Genomic DNA, 24834 nt, shown 5'->3' with positions numbered 1-24834 from the left:
ATGACGTAGCTAGCAGCTACATCTTTTTTTCTTCTTTCATCTAAAGTAAAGACAGAGGACTTGATATGGATTGGGACCCTAATATGGAGAGGAAGGGGGTTTTAACCCTTTGTCCCCTGCTGTGGTCCCAATCCAGGTCAGGGAGCCAGACCTGCAATTTATATTTCCAAAAAGTGACCCATTAAAACACCATGTTGTAGAAGGCAGATCTAGAGGAACCTTCATGCTTTGTAGCTGGCTGTTCTGTTTTCTGACACTTTTAAGTCCAAAGTAGTTTGATAGATGTTCAGCAGCATGGCAATGGTCAGAGGCTGACCAAGCATCCAGTATCCTTCCTTACTATTGCTGCAAGTGTCCCCTGTGGAGTCAGATGTGCTTTATTTCTACCAACACCCTCTCTATATGGAATTGATGACTGACCTGCATTAGCCAATAGTGTAATACTGCTATTGTTAGATTACGCCTAGTGAAGTCCTGGCACTTATCTGCGTTATGTACTAAGATTCTGATGCGCTTTTTTTTTGTTAATAGAGTTGGACAAATTATTAGCATTAATGCAAAGGTAAACCGGGCATTCACTACCAGTATGGAGGTAAGATACTGTATTTTTTTTTACTTAAGTTTGTTTTAAGCTGGGATAATGTACGATGTTATTTAGTCAGGTAGAAGCGAATGAAGATGTGAATTCAACAAATTCCTTCATAGGTGGCCATAGCCAATAGGACATATTGAATGGGGTCAAGTCTCTCTTCTCACTGGTTTTTGTCCCCATCCCCACGTATCATCTTACCACAACAAGGGTATCTCCTCCATTCCCAGGTCCAAAGCACCCCTACATCCCTTAGCTTCCAGGAGCTATTGTCTCTAGGTACTTCCAGATGAGGCTTTTATTGTGCCTCATTCACATAATTTTATGGGGGGGTCCAGACTATGTCATCATCCATTTGTAACCCTCCCATATTTATTTATTTATTGCATTTATATCCCGCCTTTTTTCATCCATCTCTCCCCCGCACACAAAATCTGTTCAGATGGAAAAGACAGAATAGCTGCATAGTGTCCTTTGATTAGAAGCTCTAGGAGCCATCTGAAGTTTATAGGGGGTCCAGTCATCGTCATTTTCCATTCATACCGGTCCCACCACCACCGTGTTTTCCCGCTGCGTCTTCTGAGCAGTATCCAGTACTGTCACTGCACTTCCACTCAATCTTTTGCACAAGCAGGACCCACCGCTTGTGCAACAGAAAGCTAGGGGTTCAAAAAGTAACTCCGAAAACAAGTGGAAACACTTGTTTCCAATTTGGGACAGGTCAGCGGAACTTCCTTTCACAAGCTCCGCTGCCCTAACCCATTCCAGAAATGAGCATTTCCTCTAGGTTTGGGTTACTTTTTTAATTGCTAGCTCCCCGTTGCACTAGTGGTGGGTCCCGCTTGTGTGCCAGCAGACTTGGATACTGCCCATTGTCTTTGGGTGTGTTTTTTTCCCGTACTGCAGAAAATCCCTTAAGGAGGGAAAGATAGCACAGCTATACAATGCCTTTTGACTAGTAGTCTGGAAGCACCCTTCCTTAATTGCTCTGTCACTTGTGCGTCCATTCAACTTCACACTGTTTTGATAGATCCACTTTCCCAAACCCAGCACTAACTTTTGTGATCAAGGCTACCGTGCGAAACACTTGTACTCTTTTTTTTGAACTGCCTCTGATATCCAATTCAAACAAACTAATATCACAAACTAACATAACAAAATATTTTACAATATTTTTGTTCAAACACTCGAGCAAAATATTTTATTAAACCAGTTTGTAAGAGAGTTGAGTACAGAAACGGAAGTAAAACTCAATAAATACAAATGTTTGTGGTCTTATCTAAACAATCGGTTGAAAATGTGCACTCATTTTGTTTCTGTCTTTATGGGATTTAGATCTGCATGTCCCATTTCAAACACAACAGTAAGATATCCAGTCCACGTGTAATAGATTGGGGTAGCCTTGCTGTAGAGAAGATAGAGGTGCTGTAGATCCCCTTTTAGAAGTCTGGTTTTCACTGCAGCACATGAGAGAGAGAGAGAATTCCTGAAAAGAGGGGATTCATGGTGGCTGAAGCTGGACTCTCTAGGCAGCATCTGGAAAGTTTTACTGAAGTATCAAGGCAAAGTCTGAATACTCTCTACCAGGGTGAAACTGTCAAGCTGCTTTCCCACATTTTGGCTTGAGACTCGTCAGTTTCAACTTTGCAGGATGCGCACTGGTGTCAGGAAGAATCATAACGCATCATATGCGTAGGTTGAGGAGTATTGTTACTATGATATCAGAGATACTGTCAGGTAGTTATCCATGGTAGTTGTATAACTACTTTGCAGACAGGACCCCACATCCCAATGGACCCATTAGCTGCGGAAGAGTTAACATTTTTCAGCAACAATAGATTGCCCAAAATGGAGAAACATCTAGATGACTAAAACAAACTATTTTATTTGTTTGTTGATTTGCATATTTGTATCCAGCCTTTCTATGATAAAATCAAACTCAACATACCTTACAAATAAAAATATGTATCACAACTCTAACAATAAAACAAAATAAACAGCAGTAAAAGTTAGAAAGAGAGCCAGTGATCTGGTTCACATCTTACACTGCAGTTCCTGGATCGTTTAACCCAGGAATTGTCGGGGATGAGTAAAATGCCGAGTGCACTGCCTTCTGCACACTCATCATTTCTGCTTTCAGTTAACAACCCAGGAATATCCCATTCCTGGGTTTTGTGATGTGCTAATCCAGAAACTCTTGGTTGTTTTATTTATGATTTATTTTATTTACAATATTTGTATACCACTCCATATTATCCAAAGAGATTTCGGAGCAGTTTAACCCATTGGCATTGCATCAGTATTGTCATTGCTTCCAAAGTGGCTACGTAATAGCAGCAACCTGAAGACACAGCACAAGCACTTAAATCCTTTCTAGGTAATCTGCTTATTTTATATATTTATTAATTACATTTATGTTCTGCCTTTTCTCCAAGGAAATCTGGGCGGCATACATGGTATGTTAGTGCTCTCAGCTTTTTAGTGAGATGAAAGGAGCAAATATTACTTGTTCTCAATAATGTAACTGCCTTGAATTCAGCAGTGTTGTCATTTTCTGCACATAGGTTGGTGTCAAAATTACATTACAGGATCCCCTTACTAATGTTCAAAAGCTGATTAGTGTGGCTTTCTCTACATATGTGGCAAGACCAGTAGGTAATGGCAAGGTAATATATATTTCATTTAAAAATTCCTAATAGTCCAATTCTTTAGCCTTATGAAATTGCCAGAAAGCTTATCTGTTCACTTTCTTTTCTTTATTGGCAATGAAGAGTTTATGAAGGACAGTATCCAACTGTGTCATTCCACAAACTCAAATAGTGCTAGCAGAGCTCCACAAAATCTTTCCATTGTGCAAGTGCTTGCACATTGAGCTTGTGCAACGGCTGGTGCAACCTCACTTGCGCAACATAGCTTTAGTTGGATTCTCCTCTTGCGCATAATTCGGAACCTAGTTTCCACTAGCACAATATCATTTGCACTAGCAGAATGGCGCAGTTGGATGCTGACCGAAGTTTAGTTTTAAATTCTTTTTCTATTGCCTCCAAATTGATTTGGCTGAACAACCATTTCTAGCTCTGATTTTACTACTTTTGCTGGCTATTTTTTTTAGATCTGGATCTTTTTTTATAACGTTATCAGCATCACATGTAAAATTTGCTTGCAGATAACGATTAGCATTGTTTCTCGGTTAACATTTGCATATCTTTCAAAATAGCATTAAAAAATTAACTGTCTTTTCACATGTCCTATGCTGCACAAACTGTAGTCTTGTTAAACTAAAACACTTAGGGAGCAATCCTATGTCCCCTGTACAGTGTCTGGGGGACATAGGATATTTCGGAGCCAGGAAACCACACTTCCTGCCCCCTTGTAGCCAGTGCAGAGAGACTCGTGCTGGATGCTGCTATGAGCTCCCAAACATGAGCTTGTAGGGGGTGAAAGGGGGTGTTCCCTGGGGGCAGGGATAGGAGGAGACTGGGGCATGGGGTACAAGCTATCCCAAGCCATCCCCAGCCTCTTTCCCTCCCCAAAGCCTCTGCCAAACAGGCAAAATTGCTTATCTAACTAATATGCAGAGTGGGAGGCACAACATGCCTCCCATTCTGCATTGGATACTCATAAGCCTCCAAATTCAGAGGCTTGTGAGTACCCAGGGCGGATCCCATAGGATTGCTCCTTAGGATGGTATCCAATTAAGTTCTCCTACCAATGAAACCATTTCCATCAGCAGAATGGAGAAGGGGTAAATTCCCACTCCCATGCACAGCCTCTGCGCACGTTCAGACTGCTCTGGGGGGTTGGGAGCCCATTTGGAACAGATGTTGGGAGGCAAGGGGGACTGTAGTGGGGAGGAAAGGAGAGGAAATTTCTGTTACTTGCTCTGCTGGAGCAGCATTGGATTTTGTTCTTTGGGCAGACCTTGTAGGGTAGAATTTGCAGGTTGAAGGGCAGTGCTTTACCCTTAACCACCTGATGATTTTCCCCCACAAATGCTTCCCAGCCTGTCTTTATTTTTTAACTTCTTTATTTTTTTTAACATAACTGGGCTCTGTACCAAGACGTAAGCCTATTGGGGGAGGGGGAGGGTAAAGTTGCCTTGATTGGACATTTGCAGGAAAACTGGTAAGTGCGGAAGGGGTAAAGCACCCCGGTTCTACCCATACAAGTTCTCCCTGCCCACACATTTGCATTATCTCAAGGAAACGCAAGCTTAGGAACATGAATTTCTTGAGAGAATATGTAGTTCTGCCCTTAGATAAATACTAACTTATGCTGCTTTCACAAGTAATCTTTACATTGCTTTTCGCATTTCCCATGTCTGTACTTCAGCCTTTACACCTACGTTGACCAAAATGTACAGTTGAATTCAGCATGACTCTTCATTGCTGTTTATCCTACATAAGCTACAGTCACAAGTAACACATGCCAAATTGAGATGCATTCTCAAAATCAAATTAGATACATCTAATGCATCATTGCATACCTGTATCTTAACATTTTTTTTTAAATCATCTGGGTCAGGAATGTGGTGTATGGAGGGGGAGAGAGAGGAGATTTAACTCTTTCCCCATGCTATTTTCAATCTTCCCCAAAGTTACTCTTTTCCCTGGAAGATGCTATTTGTGAGGCGAATGCGAGGGGGGCGGGGGAGGGGTGTACTGTCATTGGAAAGCAGCATAAGGGAAAGGGATATGCATCTAATGTCTGTTTGGCCCCTCAGTGTCACTTGTGAAGATCCCCTTAATCTATTTAAGGTCAATTGGGATCACTAAAATCTAAGTATTTAGTTTAAGTGGATTGTAGACCGGGCTGTAAACTGAGTAGCAGTGTCCATGGAAATGTGGGAGAGGTAGTATCCACTGTTTAACATCTGGTAGAACTGTAGCAGGCAAATGTATAGCAGAAGTCTTTGTTATGGAAATTCGATAGTAGGTCACCTTATGAGAAGTAATTGGTTCAGTTTCATTGCTGAGTCACTCACTGCACTCACATTGCATTTCTAGTTCTGATTTCGAAGAAGAATTTTCAGAAAAGCAAACCTACCTTGATTTTTTTGTTTACACATTTTTTAAAAAATCACCAACATTTGGTAAATCTATAAAATGTGAGAAAATGTATGAGAACATATTACTGGGAAATTACCTATTTCTACCTAGTATTAATTTGGCTTAATACAAAAATAATGAAGAATTCTAGACATTGCTATTGTTAATATATTTGAAGTAGAATTTCACCCTGGCTTGATAATCTATTATTATTATTATTATTCATTGAGGTTGACTTAAAACCAGTACAGCTTCTCACCGCACAAGATTTCCTAGAGCATTCCTTGGCTGCTGAGAGAAGAAAAATCCGACTGGACCATGACCGTGTCTTTAAGAACCTGATGGAAGAATGTGGCATGGATGATGGTCAGTAAAATATTTATTCATTCATTCATTTCATTTCTGTACCACCCAATAGCTGAAGCTCTCTGCGCGGTTCACAAAAATTAAAACCAAACAGCATACAATAAAACAATAAAATAAATTCCCCACTTCCCTAACGCATGAGAAGATCTAGGGGGAGCACATGCTGGGGACTTATGGCGTTTTGTGATATTTGCTTTACGTGCAAATATATAAGTAGAACATAAGTGGAGGCAAAAGCAACATGCACTTCCACCAGGCCACAGATCTGCCGTCCCCTCATTTCCCCAAAAAGAGATTCCTACACACAGAAGTTGCCCTCACCTCACCACACTCTTGGCTTCTGTTTATGTCTGTATCCCCACTTCTGTTTATGTCCCCCAACCTTCTTTTGTTTCCCTCCACCCTCTCCCTCACACACACACACACACACACATACACACACACCTGCCCCCTCCTTTCGGTAATATGCTAGTTTACTGTTGGATTTTGTCTAATGGACCAATGTGGCTTTATCCATTTTTGTTTCCATAAATCTAAGCTATCCACATTGGAAAAAAATGTTTTGAACTCATAATCTCTGAAATTTAAAAAGTGCTTCTGAACAGGATGCATAATTTTAGCAGTTTTCTTGGACTAGCTGAAATCAAGACAGGTGATATAACAGAACATCTCAAGCTATGGAGTTGGCACCTGTTCGTTATACAAAGCATGCTATAACTCTGTAAAGCAACTTAGTGTGCTCTGCATGAAATATATACAAAGTTCATGAAGACGTAACTAGGTGGAGTTTGTCTTCTGAATATAGATTCTACAACCTGATAAGTAGGTCCAAAGTACAAGGCAGTGAGATGGATCCAAACTACAACACTGGGATTGTGAAACAGATGTAACTTGAGCGGAAGCCAAATACTTAATTCAAGTCAAGTGGGTTCATGTGTCAGAATAGCGTTGTTGTTGTTCAGTCATTAAGTCGTGTCTGACTCTTCGTGACCCCATGGACCATAGCACGCCAGGCCTTCCTGTCCTCCGCTCTCTCCCGGAGTGTGCTCAAGTTCATATTCATTGCATCAGTGATGCTATCTAGCCCTCTCATCCTCTGCTGTCTCCTTCTCCTTTTGCCTTCAATCTTTCCCAGCCAGAATAGTGTGGCAGCCATTAAAAAAAGCTGTGTGATAGAGATCTCATCTTCCCTAAAACCAGATCCCTCCCTAACCTATTGAATTACGGGCCTTGAATGGAACTGTAGTCCAGTTTTTTACTCCAAAGCATACATTAATGCCACTGTAATTCTAATTCACCCACATAGTCTGAATTATAGTGTGGCAAAATTGGAGTACAGGAGCAAGCAGTTACTCCACGTTAGAAGTACCCTGTGCCCTTTGCACAGCCTTGGAATAGTAGCATTTTTCTCATGGGATACAAATCTCACAAACTCTAAACTAGACTAGTCCTAGATTTAAGTGAGGCTGCATCCGAGAATTACAGCCACAGTTGGACTGTAAAAGCATAATTGGACTGGCTGGTAATCTTACTAACATCATTGGCTATTTAATGCTTACGTTTTAGACCATGTTTGCAATAAAGAGGAAGATGCAGTTCCCACAGATGTCACCCATGTGCAGAGCATAGAACTTGTCTTGCCTCCTCATGCCAATCATCAAGGAAATACATTTGGTGGGCAAATTATGGCTTGGATGGAGACAGTGGCTGCTATATCAGCAAGGTACCATTCTTTTCGGTTCAGCATTCTTCTTTGTTATATATTTTTGGGTAGGTCTAGTGGGGAATACAAGCTTTTTTGTCTACTAGTTTAATGTTCATCTAATCACACAGATAATTCCATCATCCCCCTGTTCTTGGTACATGTAGCTTTCTCTCTTTGTGTGTGCGAGACATGAATTTCTATTAGAATTCCCTTCGCACACCAATGGGCCTGATTCATTGCCAGGATGCTGAATGTGTCATTCCCATTCATTATTCATGTAGCTCTGATTTGTAACCTGAAGTTATACCAATAATAACTGGGTTTGCTTTGTTGCTGGCGAAACAGCTCATGTTATTAAAATTGCAAATCTGTCGCAGGTTTTGCACAGTTGTAACACCATTGACTTGAGTGAGAAGCATTTATGTGCAAGCATACACCTCATTTATATGTATCAGTACCTGTAAATGGTTCCCATATACCCTGTAATACATTTGGTCCAGCAAAATGGGGGTCGGATTCAATGGCAAGAAAATAACACATAAACCCTGAAAATATTTCCTTTTTGACCTTAAAAGTAGTGAGCATAAACTGTGATCTTAAAATTACCCAAATGCTGTTGAAACAGTGCTAAGTCATGACAGAGAGCTGTCTATTCTGCTTGACAAATAGCTGACCTTGCTGCAAAGCTTTTGTAAAACAACTCACAATTAGATTTGACCTTTGAATGTGCCAAGCTGGAGTTGCTATGGTCACAGGCTTACAGGGAATGAGAATGAGGTTTATAAAAACAAGCAATATTCAAAGAATAAGCTGAAGAGAGGCTCAGAAAGGTTTTTCTAAAGTTTATATCTTCTTTTAAATATTGTGATACTAACCAAGGAGCATTGATGGTGGGATCAAGAGAAATTCACTAGAATGAGAGCTGGTCTTTTAGGCATATTATACCATCTTTAAAAGTATGGAAGACTTGCTTTTGTAATAAAATAGTGTCCATTTTTAAGCCAACCTTAACAGTGAAAAAAGACTGCAAACTTCATCTGCTCATTCCTCCCTCCATTCGTGACATTAATCTGCTTCTGCCTTTATTGTGAGTATTGCAAATGAGATATTTAGCAATTTAAATAGGAGGAGCAAATTATTCCTAATGAAAAACCAAAGTAATTTGAATGCATTATAAAGATGCACAATTCAATTAATTAGAAACAGATAATTGTGCACACTTAACAATTCTGGTACATCATAAAGGGTAATTGAGTTAAGGCTAAGGATAAATAATGGTCCAAAACAGTGTCATCTCTAAGCTAAACAATAGTTAGATCACAATAAAACAATACCTGGTTCTCAGCAAAATTTTGTAGAAGATTCATTCCAAATAAAATAACTCTGTGGAAGGAATTAGTGTATTTTTCACATACAATGATGCAGTTTGTGGCTGTTTTAAAAATGTACATAGACATAGAGCTGTTTGCATAATCATGTGATTATGCAGATGCTATTAACTGCATATTTAAAATGTCATTCTTGCCAACATTCTATCATTGTACAAAAGATTCCTCCGCTTTCATAGAGCTCAACCAAGGGTTAATGAGTGTATCATAGCAGTTCAGCCAAAAGTGCTGAGGCCTGAATGAGCTGAACAGCATAGCTGCTGATTGCCTGTAGTTGCATCCTGTTCTGGTCTGGCAATCTATATGATATTTATTTATTTATTTATTTATTTATTTATTAAATTTATTAATCGCATATCTGGCTGGTCACCCAGCCACTCTGGGTGATGTACAAAGCATATAAAAAAACAGTTTAAAACAATAAAATTCTACAATAAAAACATATGAAGACACCATGTAGAAAAATCCCAATGTCAGTGTCCTCTGCCCAACTGGGCTGGTAAGCACTGCTATGGGAAGGTCCCATATGCTTTGTTGCGTCCAGTTTTATCTTGGTTTTAATTTTGCAGTTTTTATCTTTTGTTTTTAATGTTTGTATTTTATGTTTTAATGTATTGTACGCCACACAGAGAACTTTGGTTATTAAGCGGTTTAAAAGCACAGTAAAAAAACCCAATCATTTCCTCTTTTTATACACTACTTTTCTGAATGGTGTTTATGTAAACCAGCTTGGTCATCAGTTCAAAGGAAATGAAGTGTGTTTGTGTGGCTGAAGCTAATGTGCCAGTTGCGCCCATTCCTAAAGATGTCTGATCTGGCCACGGTCACACATGCCTTAGTTACATCCCATTTGGACTACTGTAACACGCTGTACATGGAGCTGCCTTGAAAAACTGTTCGGAAACTACAGCTGGTTCAGAAGGCTGTGGCCAGACTGTTGACTGGGGCCGGTTACAGGGAATATGTGACTCTCTTCTTACAACAGGTTTACCGGATACTGGACTGTTTCCAGGCACAATTCAAAGTGCTGGTTATGTCTTATAAAGCCCTTATGTGGCATGGGACCAGGCTACCTGAAGGACCACCTTATCCCATGCGAGTCTGCCTGGGTTTTAACATATTCTGGGGAGTCTCTTCTCTCAGTACCACTGCCTTCTGAGGTGGCATTTGGTGACAATGCAAGAGAGGGCATTCTTGGGGGCTGCACCCAGACTATGGAACTCCCCGCCAAGAATTCTTCTCTGCTTTCCTTCCATTGACAAGGAAAGACACTTTTATTCAAGCAGGGCTTTGGCATGTAAGCAGGTCTGTTGGGTTGGGTGCTGTTTTCATTCTGTTATTGTTGTGTTTTTAACTGTGCTTTTAATATATTTCTTTATTCTTTGAATCAAGATTTATTTATCTATCATTATAAGCCACCTTGAGTGCCATTTTCTTGGTAGAAAGGTGGGATTCAAATCAAATCAAATAAATATGTTTGTGTGTGTGTGTGTGTGTGTGTGTGTGTGTGTGTGTATATATATATATATATATATATATGAATGAAGGCTTCCCGGGGACAATAGGATGCTGTAGACCTTTTCTTCTGTGGGCAGAGAGGGAGGTCTACTACAAAGTAGGGGTGGACGAAAGTCCGTTACCTTTCGCCGAAGCTTGTTCGCGGTGGGGGGGAGGCGCTTCGCTGCTCCCCCCGCGAAGTTCAGGCCGGGGGGGGAGGCTTCCCGCCTCGCCCCGGCCGAAATTCAGGCCGGGGAGGAGGCTTCCCGCCTCGCCCGAAATTCAGGCCGGGGAGGAGGCTTCCCACCTCGCCCGGCCACGAACTTGAAAGTTTAAAAAAAAAAAAATGCCCCCGTGATAGGCTATGTTAATCGTCACGTAGCCTATCACGGGGGCGTTTGTTTTTTTTTTCTTTTGTTGGAATGGCGGCAGCGGCAGCCGGTCAAAAGACCGGCTGCTGCTCCCGCCCCGCACGAACAGCTGCCGAACCGCCGGCCGGACCCGCCACCGGGAGGGACATTCGGCGAAGGTAAGTCCCGTCCTGGGGGGGGGGGCGGGGGGGTTCGGAGGATTTCTCCCCAAAACGTGTTCGGGGGGCCAAACACGTTGGCGCTCGGCCCCCCGAAGTTTCGCCATCCCTACTACAAAGGTCCTTCTTTGACTACAAGCAGAAAGTTCTGCCACTCTGGCTGCCCCACCATCACTGCTCTGATGATGGTAAGGACAAAAAGAGGCTGTTCTAGGGGCAGATTGGTGGATCCACTAGTTCCAAAGCCACTTTGTGGACTTACGCCTGGAACAGGAGGAAAACTATTTTCCTTCCAATTGGAACCACTGGAGGGGAAAATGTAAAAAAAGACAAATGTTAAGAAAAAAGTTAAAGACCAAAAAAACAAACAAACCCCAGTACGAATACACACACACACACACACACACACATATATATATATACATGCCCCTGTAGCCCTGACCGGTCCAGCAGGGCTTAGGAAATGGTGGGTTCTCCCACCCCCATAAAATTGTTCCCTAAATTAAATAAATGTTACTCCTATATTTCACTCACATTCAAGTGGAAGGATTTTCAGCCAGGAACAATATAGAAAATACTCACATTTTCTTAGAACAAATGAGAAAATTAGCACATGCATATTTTTGCCAAATGCATTGAATACAGGAGGCCTTCCTGCCTTTGCTGTTATTTTGCCATACAGCTGTGATGGTCTGTAACCCAGTACAGACCTGTCTCTCTTCTGGTTCTCCCATCCCATCCCCATGTTGCAACAGCTTCCAGACAGCACTTCCAGAAAATCCTCACTTTCAACCTTTAGCAAGTTGAAGTTATGTTTAGCAAGCATAAATATGGAGCAACCACAAAGAACACCCCATTAAAATCCTTCATCACATGATTTGGGGTTGCTTAGGAAAGCTATCTTGGCTAATTTTAGGGATTGCAATGGAATTTAAAGGACAAGACTGTGTTTTATGTATGAAAGAATTCACTTTTTTGGTACAGATATGAACATTGAAACCTTAATCTTCAAAACTCCTTAACTTCCTAGTGAAGACACTGTTTTCTGTCCAGAACTTTTATTAAAACTCAAATGATCTCTAAACTTGGAATTTCTGTTTTTTAGAGACTTTGTTTGCTGAGTAGAACTACTGCACAGGTGCATTAATATGAACAAAAAACCTCATGGAAATATATTTTGTTTTCCTTTTTTTCTGTTCAGTCGCCTGTGTAGTCTTCATCCAACTTTGAAATCTGTAGATATGTTTAAATTCCGGGGACCCTCAACTGTTGGTGACCGCCTGATTTTCAATGCTATAGTTAACAATACTTTTCAGAAAAGGTAAAAAGCTAATTTCTATATATTGTCACACTTGCCTTATTATGTGTTGTCCAAAACATTTTAGATTTCAGAACTGTTTTTCTTGTAAAATAGAATAATATAAAAATTAAAACATTTTAAATGACTTTGTTCTGTGTTGCACTGGTAAGAATACATGTATTAGAATTTCAAATCAACATTATCCCTATATTTATTGCATGAAAGAACTATTCATGCATTAATACTATTGACCAGTTATTATGTATCAATCTCTGTTCTCTGTTCTAGCCACATAGTGACAGAGCCCAAGACATCAAGAGACCCAATAATTAAATGAGAAGATGTGTGGAAGGGGGGGAATATGCAGAGCATATTTGGCGTGAGATCCTAACTCACATTTTATATAGACCAAGTCCACACATAATGACAATTCTCATTTTTTTAAAATTGTGGATTGTCATGCATGCTGCCTGGCAGTGGGAGCAGCTAAACAACCCAGGAATGATCTGTCCGTGAGTTTTTTAGCATTGCATCTGACCCCCTGGTTTGTTTCTCCCCCAACTAGCCAGAGAAACAACCCTAGAACCAAACCATGGTTCTTTCTCTGGCTTGCCGGGGGAGACAAGCCAGAGGTCCCCATTTGGATACAACTATTAATGCCAACCCACAATTTAAAATATTGTGGGTTGTCGTGACATGCAAAGGACAATATCGTACTCTAAATATCAGAATGTATCTCTAAGCACTTAGCCATCACTGATCAAGGTATAACATTGCATTAATGATATTTTAATTTAGTATTTACAATCTCTTTTCCACCACCAGTGTTCTGTTTGGAACTATATATGGCCATTTTAGAACCTGTAGCATTCGAGATGTGGATGTGGTTGATCTTAGGGACTTGGTTATGTTCTTCAAGATTGTGGGATGTATTCTGCACTTAAAAAGAACAACTACCTGTTAGGCAAATTTTTATATTTTGCTTATTTTGCAAAACGTTCTCTACTTATGCTAAACAGAAAGGGGGAAGGAGCTATGTAGATCACTGAAGCCCTACTACAGTCTACATAAGGCAAATCTTATTTAGCCACTCCTTTGGCTTCTGGGAGTTCAGCAGGCTTTGCCTACATATTTTCAAGCTTCTCCAATGAAAAATCCTAGAATAATTTTTTTTCATGGACTCAAAAGGAAACTGAATTTTGCACACAATACCAAATTCTGTGTTGCTTTTGTACATGTGTAGAATATTTTGCCAGGTACGATTGTGAATTGTGCCTTCCTGCAAGGCAGTCTCTTCCAGTTGATCCAATTGTAAATGATTTATTTGGTTTGGAAAATTAATAGAAGAGTTCACATAAGGTCTTCTCACTTCCCACACCCACACCATATTGTATTTTATTGTCTTAAACATAAAATGTACTTCTAAATACTGATATAATATGTTAATATAGTACCCAGTGCTATTTACATATTAAATAGTAATAGTGTCAATATCATAAACTTAGTGCAACCCTGTACAGGTTTATTCTGAAGTAAGTCCCGCTGACTCCCAAGTAAGTGTGTATAGGGTTGCAGCCTTAAGAATTTATTTCCCTCTTTTCCCAAAGAGTTTATAACATCTCTGTATAACACTGTCATAGAGTTGGATGGGGTCTTGTAGTCCATCTAGTCCAACCCCCTGGTTGATGCAGGAAGTATAAAGCTAGAGCATCCCCAAGGAGATGGCTGTCCAACCTCTGCTTGAAGACCTCCAGTGAAGGAGAGCCCACTATTCCATACATAATTGGTTCCATTTTCGAAATCTTCCAGTCAAGACATTTCTCCTAATTATCAACTAAAATCTACCTTACTGTAATTTCAGTCTATTAGATCTAGTCCTCCCCTCTTGGGCAACATATAACAAATCTTCCTCTTCTGTGTGGCAGCCCTTCAGGTACATAAAGAGCGCTATCAGTCTTCTCTTCTTCAGGCAAATTGTACCCAGTTCCTTCAAGCTTTCCATTGCTCACTGTTGCATCTGTGACACTCTGGGTGTTAAATTTACTGAATGCTCTTCTTTCAGTATTGAGGTTGGAGTTCGTGTTGAGGCCTACAACTGTGAGGAATGGGGCAAAGGCCAAGCACGGCATATTAACAGTGCCTTTCTCATTTTTAATGCTGTAAAAAAACATGGAGAGCTTCTTACTTTCCCCAGAATCAAACCCACTACAAAGGTGAGCTCTTTTTTTTAAAAAAGAAAGAAAATAACAATTGTATATAGAGACAGGCCAAAACAAGATTATCACAGTACTAATTTTATAACTGCTCAGTGAATAGACTAGCAGAGGAAGTGAAGACTTAAACAACATTGTAAAGTGATTTCTTGATTTTCTTCCCTTTTGAGGCACTGATTCTAAAGTGCTTTGGCTTGATATTTTGCCTGGAAGTTGATCATTTAAGTCATGACTGAGGAGGACTTAACTACTGTCCTGGTTCGCACACAATCCAGACTTTTTTTAAACTCTAGATTACCATGAGTGAGCCATCATGTCAGTGCCTGTGGCTTGACCACTGCTGCTTCGTTCCTTCTGCCAGCAGGAATGGACAAACAAGCCAGGGATGGAGTGCTGTGTCCCTGGTTTGGTTAGTGTTTCATCTGAACTCAGAACTCTGGCTTGGGTTACAACTCCTGATTAGCCAGAGTTGTAACCCAAGAATGGGAGGAGCCAAGTGGGAACAACTGAGCCATGTGTCATCTCATGTGTCAATAAAATCCTGAGTTACTGTTGCGTGTGAACCAGGCCACCTTGTCATTCCCTGGTGAAATGTCTTGTAATAACTATGTGATCCTAGGACAGACCAGAGTTGTGCTTTTCAGACTGCTTTGTTATTAATTTACACATTTTATTTAAAGGGTCAGCTTTTTCCAGGATTATTATTTCTATCAGCAACATTTGTATTGCATTCTTTAAAAAAGCTCAGCATGTACAGTCTGCCAGTTACTCTGAAAATTAGATAACAGTTGTTATGTTTAATTTGAATAAAGTTGTCAAAAATGTAATACGTAAATTATAGCTATCATTTTTTTCTTGCTTTGCTCATTGTAAAGGATGGTTTAAGGAGATATCACGGAGCTATTGCACGCAAGATAATTCGATTATCCAGGTATAGCTAAGCCTTAAAATTATATTTTAATTATAAAATTATATTTTTTTAGCTATATTAATGTTAAAATGTTTAACGTTAAGAATACAGTTGTGTTATTTCTCAGCCGTTGTAGAGCTGATCATGTTTGATTCACGAAACATCAACAAAAAATAATCAGCACATGACAATTTCCTTATGAATCACACACAAAATCATTTTGGTGTATAACAGGATGTTATTAATCCATCTTAAACCTAACAGTTTGAGGAATCTATTCCTCCATATGGATTGTAATTAGAGGGTGGGGATGCCATCAGGATTTTCCAGCAACTCCTGTGTTTTCCTGTTATGCATGCCCCATGATGGCTTGCTTTTCATCAACTTTGATAAAGAGTTGTAATTAGAACAATATGATGTTTGAATCGGATTGCCACATCCTTGCTCTTTAATGCTCTAAGGCAGTTGTTGGGAACATGAAGCCCCCACAGCCTCCAGTGTAGTCCCTGCCATCCCCTAAAATTCAGGGGGAACCCCCCATTTTTTTAATTCATACAAAATGGCGTTCATAGCTGCTAATTTCAAACAAGCTAATTTATCACCCTTTCGGTACTCTGTATGTACCGAAGAGTACATACATGGCTCCAGATGCTGTTTTAAAAAATTTTTCCCCCTCCCCCTATTTTTGGCATACGCCAGAGTGATGGCTGCAAGGAGGGGGGAAATGGCCCAACAGTCTCCAAACGTTGCTCACCACTGCTCTAAAGCAGTGAAACAGGAAGCAGCTGCTGAATCTTTTGCCTGCATCCTTCACCAGAAACCTGGTCAATCTTTTCCAATGCCTGGGGTGGTCAGAAGGGCTAGTTTTGCTACAAAAAAGATGGATGGAAATCTAGGTAAATGGACCAGTGGAGGAAAAGGTGGGAGTTGTAGCTCTTGCAATCTCGACTCAGTACCTTGGGCTACAATCCTGTACACAATTATCTGGGAATAAGTCCCATTGAACTATATAGGACTTACTTCTTAGTAAACATTTATTTGTTTGTTTGTTTATTTATTTATTACATTTATATCCCACTTTTTTTCCTCTTTTGAGGAACCCAAGGTGGTGTACATAACCCTCCTACTCTCCATTTTAGCCTCACAACAAGAACCCTGTGAGGTAGGTTGGGCTGAGAGTCTGTGACTGGCCCAAAGTCACCCAGTGAGCTTCCATGGCTGAGTGGGGACTAGAACCCAGATCTCCTGGCTCCCAGTCCAACACTCTAGCCACTACACCACACTGGCTCTCATAAACATGCATAGAATTGTGTTGCTGAGAGTATTTAAAAACCTTGTGCGGACAACTGAAATCCAGATAGTTTTTCAGAGCACAGACTGCAGGTATAGAGCCTATATATTTGAATCAACAGGTCAAGGACAGGTGTAGTGGATGTGATCCTGGTGTATCACCCCCTTCACACATCAGATATCCCTGCTTTTTAGTCATCTACCCAAGGGAAATCTCTAGGAAAGGATCTGGCAACCCTAGCTCTGACTATAGTTCTGCAGTAATAACTGCTGATTCCAACGTGGTAACTTATCGGAATAAAGCACGTGCTTAGCTGAAACATATTTGGAAGACATTGAATGCTGTTATCAATGTGTTATTTATATAATAATAATAATTTTTAAAAGTCTGGAGATTTTGTTATTTTACTTTTGACCTTCTTTCTACATGATATCAACTACAGGACACATGTTCTTCTGAAGAAGGAAGACAATTACACCCCTGATTTCTGGGACAGAAGCAACCAGGTAACATTTTTATCATTTGCAAGTATACACACGTTATGTGCATTTGGACATTTGTTGTAAAGCCTTCAAATGTAAAAAAAATCTAGTTTAGTTCAGTCCAACCTGGTGCCCTCTGGATGTTTTGGACTTCAACTACAGTCAGCTCTAGTCTGCATAGCCAATGGCCAGGAGTGCTGGGAGCTATAGTCAAAAATATCTGGATCTAGTTTAATATATTAGGTTGGATCCAGGATCTGTCTTCCAAAGTTTCTTTTAATTCAGTTTTTGATTCTGTACTAACAAATATTAGTAAGGGAAACATATTTGGATCATTTTTCATTTTTGTTATAAAATATACTACCTATAACATCACATCAAAATAGAGCATATTGTCTCAGATTTAAACAGTATTATTATAAAGAGCATTGCTAAAGATTTCAAGAGCATAATAGTTTAATAGGAAATAATATTTCCTAAACAGTTCTTGTTATCAAAGGCTTCTAGTCTTAATAGTCTAAAATGAATACTTTAATTAAGTACCAAATTTCCTATTCAGCTCTGAATAGGCTGTTCAGCTGACAGGAACACAAGCCTGGAGCTTGTAGATAGTAAGAAAAAAGAAAAAGCTATCTCATTCCAAAACTGCAACATACCTACAGTTTCTGTATAAAGATTTCTAGGCTTCAGCAGTATGCGAACCGAGAACTACTGGAAATACAAGTTGGGTTTCAAAGAGGCAGAGGAACTAGAGATCAAATCGCCAACTTTCGCTGGATCATGGAGAAAGCAAGAGAATTCCAGAAAAACATCTATTTCTGCTTCATTGACTAAGCTAAAGCCTTTGATTGTGTGGATCACAACAAACTGTGGCAAATTCTGAAAGAGATGGGGGTACCAGACCACCTTACCTGTCTCCTGAGAAACCTGTACGAGGCCCAAGAAGCAACAGTAAGAACCACACATGGAACAACCGATTGGTTCAAAATTGGGAAAGGAGTACGACAAGGCTGCATATTGTCACCCTGCTTATTTAACATATACAGAGTACATCATGAGAAACGCCGGGTTGGATGAATCACAGGTCGGAATTAAGATTGCCAGGAGAATTCTCAACAACCTCAGATACGCAGATGATACCACCCTAATGGCAGAAAGCGAAGAGGATCTAAAGAGCCTCTTGTTGAGGGTGAAAGAGGAGAGTGCAAAAGCTGGTTTGAAACTCAACATTAAAAAAAACGAAGATCATGGCATCTGGCCCCATCACTTCCTGGCATCTAGAAGGGGAAGAAATGGAAGCAGTGACAGATTGTATTTTCTTGGGCTCCAAGATCACCGCAGACAGTGACTGTAGCCATGAAATTAAAAGACGCTTGCTCCTTGGGAGGAAAGCTATGGCAAACCTAGACAGCATAGTAAGAAGCAGAGACATCACCTTGCCGACAAAGGTCCGTCTAATCAAAGCTATGGTTTTCCCAGTAGTAATGTATGGCTGTGAGAGCTGGACTATAAGGAAGGCTGAGCGCTGAAGAATTGATGCTTTCAAACTGTGGTGCTGGAGAAGACTCTTACGAGTCCCCTGGACTACAAGGAGGTAAAATCAGTCCATCCTAAAGGAAATCAACCCTGACTGCTCATTGGAAGGACAGATACTGAAGCTGAAGCTCAAATATTTGGCCACCTAATGCGAAGAGAAAACTCTCTGGAAAAGACCCTGATGCTGGGAAAGACTGAAGGCAAAAGGAGAACGGAACGGCAGAGGATGAGATGGCTAGATAGCATCACTGATGCAATGAATATGGACTTGAGCACGCTCTGGGAGAGAGTGGAGGACAGGAAGGCCTGGCGTGCTATGGCCCATGGGGTCACGAAGAGTCGGCCACGACTGAACGACTGAACAACAAATATTATCTAGGTATTCCATAAATTAGGGCTCAGACTTACCTCCTAAAAATTACCATAAAATTAAAGCATGTGAAGAAGGCTCTTAAACATATACCTTTTAGGCTAGATAAGATTAATTCTGAATCATAACTTTGAGAAGACAACTCCGTTCTCAAAATTTACTAATTCAACCTAAGTATATAAATTCTTCTACACATCTTTGTATTAAGCTTTTTGATGTTTATACCTCATATGTGTGTTTTTTTGCTCATTCATTGCTAAGTGAAAACTTTAATTACATTTTTGATCTTGAATAATACAGCCCTACACTTCTTTGTCTCAAATAACTCTTTGACCCAATAGGGTGATAAGGCTTTAACTCTGCATTCTCTTTGGCTAGCATCCGGGTTACTTTGCTAATTGGTTTTCATAAGTTACCCAGAATTCATTGTGAACCTGCTTATGTCTTTGTGTGTGTTCCCTATTTCCTTATTTATATTTTCAGTTTGCTAATTATTTCTTATTAAGCATTTTCACTTTGAATTTCAAAGCTAAAATCAAGAATTCTCTTAAAATCCATGACAAGGGGAGTATCTATACGAGGCTTTTACTCCGGTTCTACTCCACCCCAAGTCGATTGTGTCAGATGACGCATGTAATTGGTGCAGTATTTCTTGCCCTAAATCGGGTTTTTTTCCATACTTTGTGCTGGATTTTTCCACCACAGCAGCTTCAGTGCAATTTGGCAGTCTGTGTTAACTCAGCTGGCGTTGCTGCGGGCTGGTGGAAGAAAGGAAAGTCGAGTGGGGCAAGGGTGTGAGGAGTGAAGAGGGCTAAATGTCTACCTGGAAGTAACTCACTGCCCTCAACTGCACTTTGCCTACAGGAGCAGAGAGGTTGGGAGAATTCCTTTGCCATCCCTTTTTCTTAAAACAGCTTAATATTTATTATTTATTTATTATTAAATTTATTAATCGCCCATCTGGCTGGTTACCCAGCCACTCTGGGCGATGTACAACATACAATAAAAACACTTTAAAACAATAAAATTCTACAATAAAAACATTTTCTAAAATACCCTAACCCACCCCAAATGCCTGCCTGAACAACAACGTTTTTAATGCACGACGGAAGCTCATTAAAGAGGGGGCATGACGGAGTTCCCTAGGGAGGGAGTTCCACAGAGTGGGGGCCACTACAGAAAAGGCCCTCTCCCTCGTCCCCACCAGTCTAGCTATCCTGGCTGATGGGACAGAGAGAAGGCCATCCGAGGCTGATCTTGTTAAGCGGCCTGTCTGGTGCTGCTGGAGGCGCTCCTTAAGATAGGCTGGGCCGGAACCATATAGGGTTTTAAACGTCAAAACCAACACCTTGAATTTGGCCCGGAAAACAACTGGTAACCAGTGCAACTCCTTCAGCACTGGAGTGATGTGATCTCGCCGGCAGCTGCCTTTAATCAGGCGAGCCGCCGCGTTCTGTACCAGCTGCAGTTTCCGAACCGTCTTCAAGGGTAACCCCATGTAGAGCGCATTACAGTAGTCTAAATGAGAGGAGACCAGGGCATGTACTACCGATGGGAGCAGATGGTCGGGAAGGAAGGGGCGCAGCCGCCGTATCAGATGGAGTTGATACAGCGCTGTCCGGCTCACAGCTGACACCTGAGCCTCCATGGACAGCTGGGAGTCCAAAATGACCCCCAGGCTGCCTCTCCCTTTAAATATTCATTCACGGAGTGCTAGTAATCATGCCTACTTGGAAGTAGGAATGGGCGAACTGATCTTTACTTCACCCGGGCTTAGGGGCGCTGCCACAGCAGTGTCTGTTATTATCTTTATTAGTATTGCTGCAGCTGCTGCCTCCCTCTGCTAGCCCTCGGCAGGGCAGCAGCTGCCACTGCCACCTCTGCTTCCCCTGCCCCAAACTCTTGTTTCTGCAGGAAAGCCTCCTTCTCCTCCACACACATAGACAAGCAGGAAAATCACAAACACAACAGGGGAAACTGGCTAGTATTTCTGCATGAAGACGGTTAATGCGGTCTGGTAAAGGGGCGAAACACTGCCATTGCGGGGTTGTGAATGAAGGAACCAGGAATGTGATTGTAAATTACTTAGTCAGAGGCTAGTAGTTATGAATGAAAAAAGCTAACTAATGCCGTCTGGTGAAGGGGTGAAAAAAGTGAGAAAGGAAGCCTGAGTCCAAAGTGCCCTGGGCATGTTTACTTGGAAGTAAGTTTCCCTCCCCCCAGTAAGAAGTAATTCTCTGAGAGTCTCTGTGAAGCCACTGTCCCCCTTCTGTGCATGTTTACTCAGAAGTAAGTTTTGCTCCCCAGTAAGACGTAAATGTAGCTCCTGTGCAGTCTTGAGCAGGGGATTTACAAAGTTCGGCTAGATTTCCCAACTTCCTGTCTTTCCGAACTTCCCTGAGCAGGGGAGCATTGACAGGGGTGGGGAACAACTCTCTCATTCACTGAGCAGCACCTACAGGGTTGATGATGTTTTTCATGATGAAATCAGCTTTGGCCCATGAGCGACACACGAAGCAAGAAAAGCCAAGTTTTAGGTAGTGCATACTTGGCTTTTCTTGCTTTGTGTGCCACTGACGGACCAAAGCTGATTTCAGGAAAAAGTGGAGAAAGCTGAAGCCACTTCTCTCTGCATTTCCATGAAGATTGGCTCAAGGTTACTTTGAGCTTCTGGTCATCACTTGCCCTCCCACCATTGAGCTTCTACTATAGGAGAACTATGTTCAGAAACCTATTTCTGCACATGGATCCCTGTTTCTGTATTGGTAATGTGTATGCAGAGATTTTGTTTAATTCACCAGTGAAACACAGGTTAGCTTGCTTTTAATCAGCATTCTCTTGGTGATCGTGAGAGGTATAATTCAGCTCCCACTCTCTTTTTCCAAAATCTATGAGTGTACTCCTTTATTAAGCTGACTCAATGGTCACAAAGAATGTTTAAGCTTTCAAGAACTCCAGATCTCTTGGGCAATTCTACACCTGCAATTTATCGCACATTCATGATTGGCCACTCACAGAAGTTTGCGGGTCCATTACGTTATGTTGTAATCCTCCAGTGATTTTCCCGGCATTTCCCCCTGCCTATCCCATGTTATCTCCAAACAGAAAAAAATGCAGTATTCTTTCACCCCACGCAATAAAAGCACCATGCCCATGTATTTCTCCTGTAGTACGAAAAACCCACTTTGTTGGGGGTTGTTAGGGGCACGGTCATGATGATGACAGCAGTGATGTCAGGGTGGGCGTGTCGGTATACTGACCTACCAGCTTGCCTCCATGCTGTGACTAAATGCAGTGCACTGACATTTGCTCTCGACTTCAGCTGCTTACTCCACAACACAGAATGGCCAGCATGCCAGCACTCCAGCAGTTCTCTGGGAAACCAGTGCCTGCGGGGACAGGGTTCAGGCAGTTCAGTGGAGATTGCTGCCCACCCGCATTGCGTGTCAATCACAACCAAACCACCAGTAATCTGCAAGGGGAGGGAAAGGGGCAGGAACCAGGGAGGAAATTTTGCGATGTCCCCAGTGCATGTAATGCAAAAAAAAAAAAAAATGCTTTTTTTGGAAAAGCAGCCACCCTGTGAAAAGGTAAGGAACGGAATATAACAAGATAGAAACAACTGGAGTCCAGTCTAATCCCATGGTGAAATCGGATGGTGAAAGCCCTGGTATTGATGCAGATTTCTTCCCCCATGTGATGAACCTCTTAATCAGGCAATATGTTACAAAAAGCAGGTTAATGAGGAGATGAAGGAGCAGGGAGAAATGATCTGGAGATCTTGCACATTTTTGAGACCTTTGAGTTGTACTAATAAAGGCATTACACTAATAAGGATTTTGGAATATTTTTAATGGCCGATATTTGCTTTTAGTATGTCTTTTTCTAGGGAGAAAAACAACTCTTCATTTTGTGACTGTGGTTAAAAAATTTCCAGAAGAAGGCTCAGCTCTTACATTGTAACCCCATTGGTCATTATTTTACTTTACATTTCAGGCATACATAATCAAAAGCAATCTTACAGCATTGGCTGCCCTGGCAGCAAAGCCTGGATGGGAAATTAATAGCACTTCCGACCACGTAAGTAGTGAATTGTGCAAGAGTTGCATGTATATTTCCCCACCATTTGAATGTGAATGTGCATTTCTCCCTTGTTGTTGTTTATTCGGTCAGTTGCTTCTGACTCTTCGTGACTTCATGGACCGGCCTGCACCAGAGCTTCCTGTCGGCCGTCGCCACCCCCAGCTCCCCCAAGGTCAAGTCCGTAACTTCCAGAATATCATTCATCCACCTTGCCCTTGGTCGGCCCCTCTTCCTTTTGCCTTCCACTTTCCCTAGCATCAGCATCTTCTCCAGGCTATCCTGTCTTCTCATTATGTGGCCAAAGTACTTCAGTTTTGCCTTTAATATCATTCCCCCAAGTGAACAGTCTGGCTTTATTTCCTGGAGTATAGACTGGTTTGATCTTCTTGCAGTCCAAGGCACTCTCAGAATTTTCCTCCAGCACCACAGTTCAAAAGCATCTATCTTCCTTCGCTCAGCCTTCCTTATGGTCCAGCTCTCGCAGCCATAGGTTACTACGGGGAATACCTTTGCTTGAACTATGTGGACCTTTGTTGTCAGTGTGATGTCTCTGCTCTTCACTATTTTATCAAGATTTGTCATTGCTGTCCTCCCAAGAAGTAAACGTCTTCTGATTTCCTGGCTGCACTCAGCATCTGCAGTAACCTTTGTGCCTAGAAAGACAAAGTCTGTCACTGCCTCCACGTTTTCTCCCTCTATTTGCCAGTTCTCAATCAAGCTGGTTGCCATAATCTTGGTTTTTTTGAGGTTGAACTGCAACCCAGCTTTTGCAATTTCTTCTTTCATCTTTGTCATGAGGTTCCTCAGCTCCTCCTCACTTTCAGCCATTAAAGTGGTATCATCTGCATATCGGAGATTGTTAATGTTTCTTCCAGCGATTTTAACTCCAGCCTTGGCTTCATCAATCCCAGCATGTTGCATGATGTGTTCTGTGTTCAGGTTGAATAGGTAGGGTGAGAGTATACAACCCTGCCGTACTCCTTTCCCAATCTTAAACCAGTCCGTTGTTCCGTGGTCTGTTCTTACCGTTGCTCCTTGGTCGTTATACAGATTCCTCAGGAGACAGACAAGACGACTTGGTATCCCCATACCACCAAGAACTTGCCACAATTTGTGATGATCCACACAGTCAAAGGCTTTAGAATAGTCAATAAAACAGAAATAGATGTTTTCCTGAAACTCCCTGGCTTTCTCCATTATCCAGCGGATATTGGCAGTTTGGTCTCTAGTTCCTCTGCCTTTTCTAAACCCAGCTTGTACATCTGGCAATTCTCGTTCCATGAATTGCTGGAGTCTACCTTGCAAGATCTTGAGCATGATCTTACTGGCATGTGAAATAAGTGCCACTGTTCAGTAGTTTGAACATTCTTTGGTGCTTCCTTTTTTTGGTATGGGGATATAGGTTGATTTTTTCTAATCTGTTGGCCATTCTTGTGTTTTCCAAATTTGCTGGCATATGGCATGCATCACCTTGACAGCATCCTCTTGCAAGATTTTAAACAGTTCAGCCGGGATACTGTCATCTCC

General features: G+C 41.3%; 1 protein-coding gene across 1 annotated transcript in view; it reads left to right on the top strand.

Moving 5' to 3' along the window:
* Positions 1–24834, top strand: part of ACOT12 (acyl-CoA thioesterase 12) — a 49987-nt gene that overhangs the window by 15400 nt on the left and 9753 nt on the right. Inside the window, 9 exon segments of the mRNA XM_084833568.1 lie at positions 532–592; positions 3154–3255; positions 5868–6003; positions 7570–7726; positions 12324–12443; positions 14485–14635; positions 15511–15566; positions 17279–17342; positions 23221–23304. Of these exon segments, the coding sequence (XP_084689694.1) occupies positions 532–592; positions 3154–3255; positions 5868–6003; positions 7570–7726; positions 12324–12443; positions 14485–14635; positions 15511–15566; positions 17279–17342; positions 23221–23304 (931 nt within the window).

Source organism: Heloderma suspectum, chromosome 2, assembly GCF_057233095.1.
Source record: "Heloderma suspectum isolate Gila_16-S chromosome 2, 16-S_ref, whole genome shotgun sequence".
Lineage (NCBI taxonomy): Eukaryota > Metazoa > Chordata > Lepidosauria > Squamata > Helodermatidae > Heloderma > Heloderma suspectum.
The sequence above is the reverse complement of the archived record's forward strand: the minus strand, read 5'-3'. Positions and strand labels throughout refer to the sequence as shown.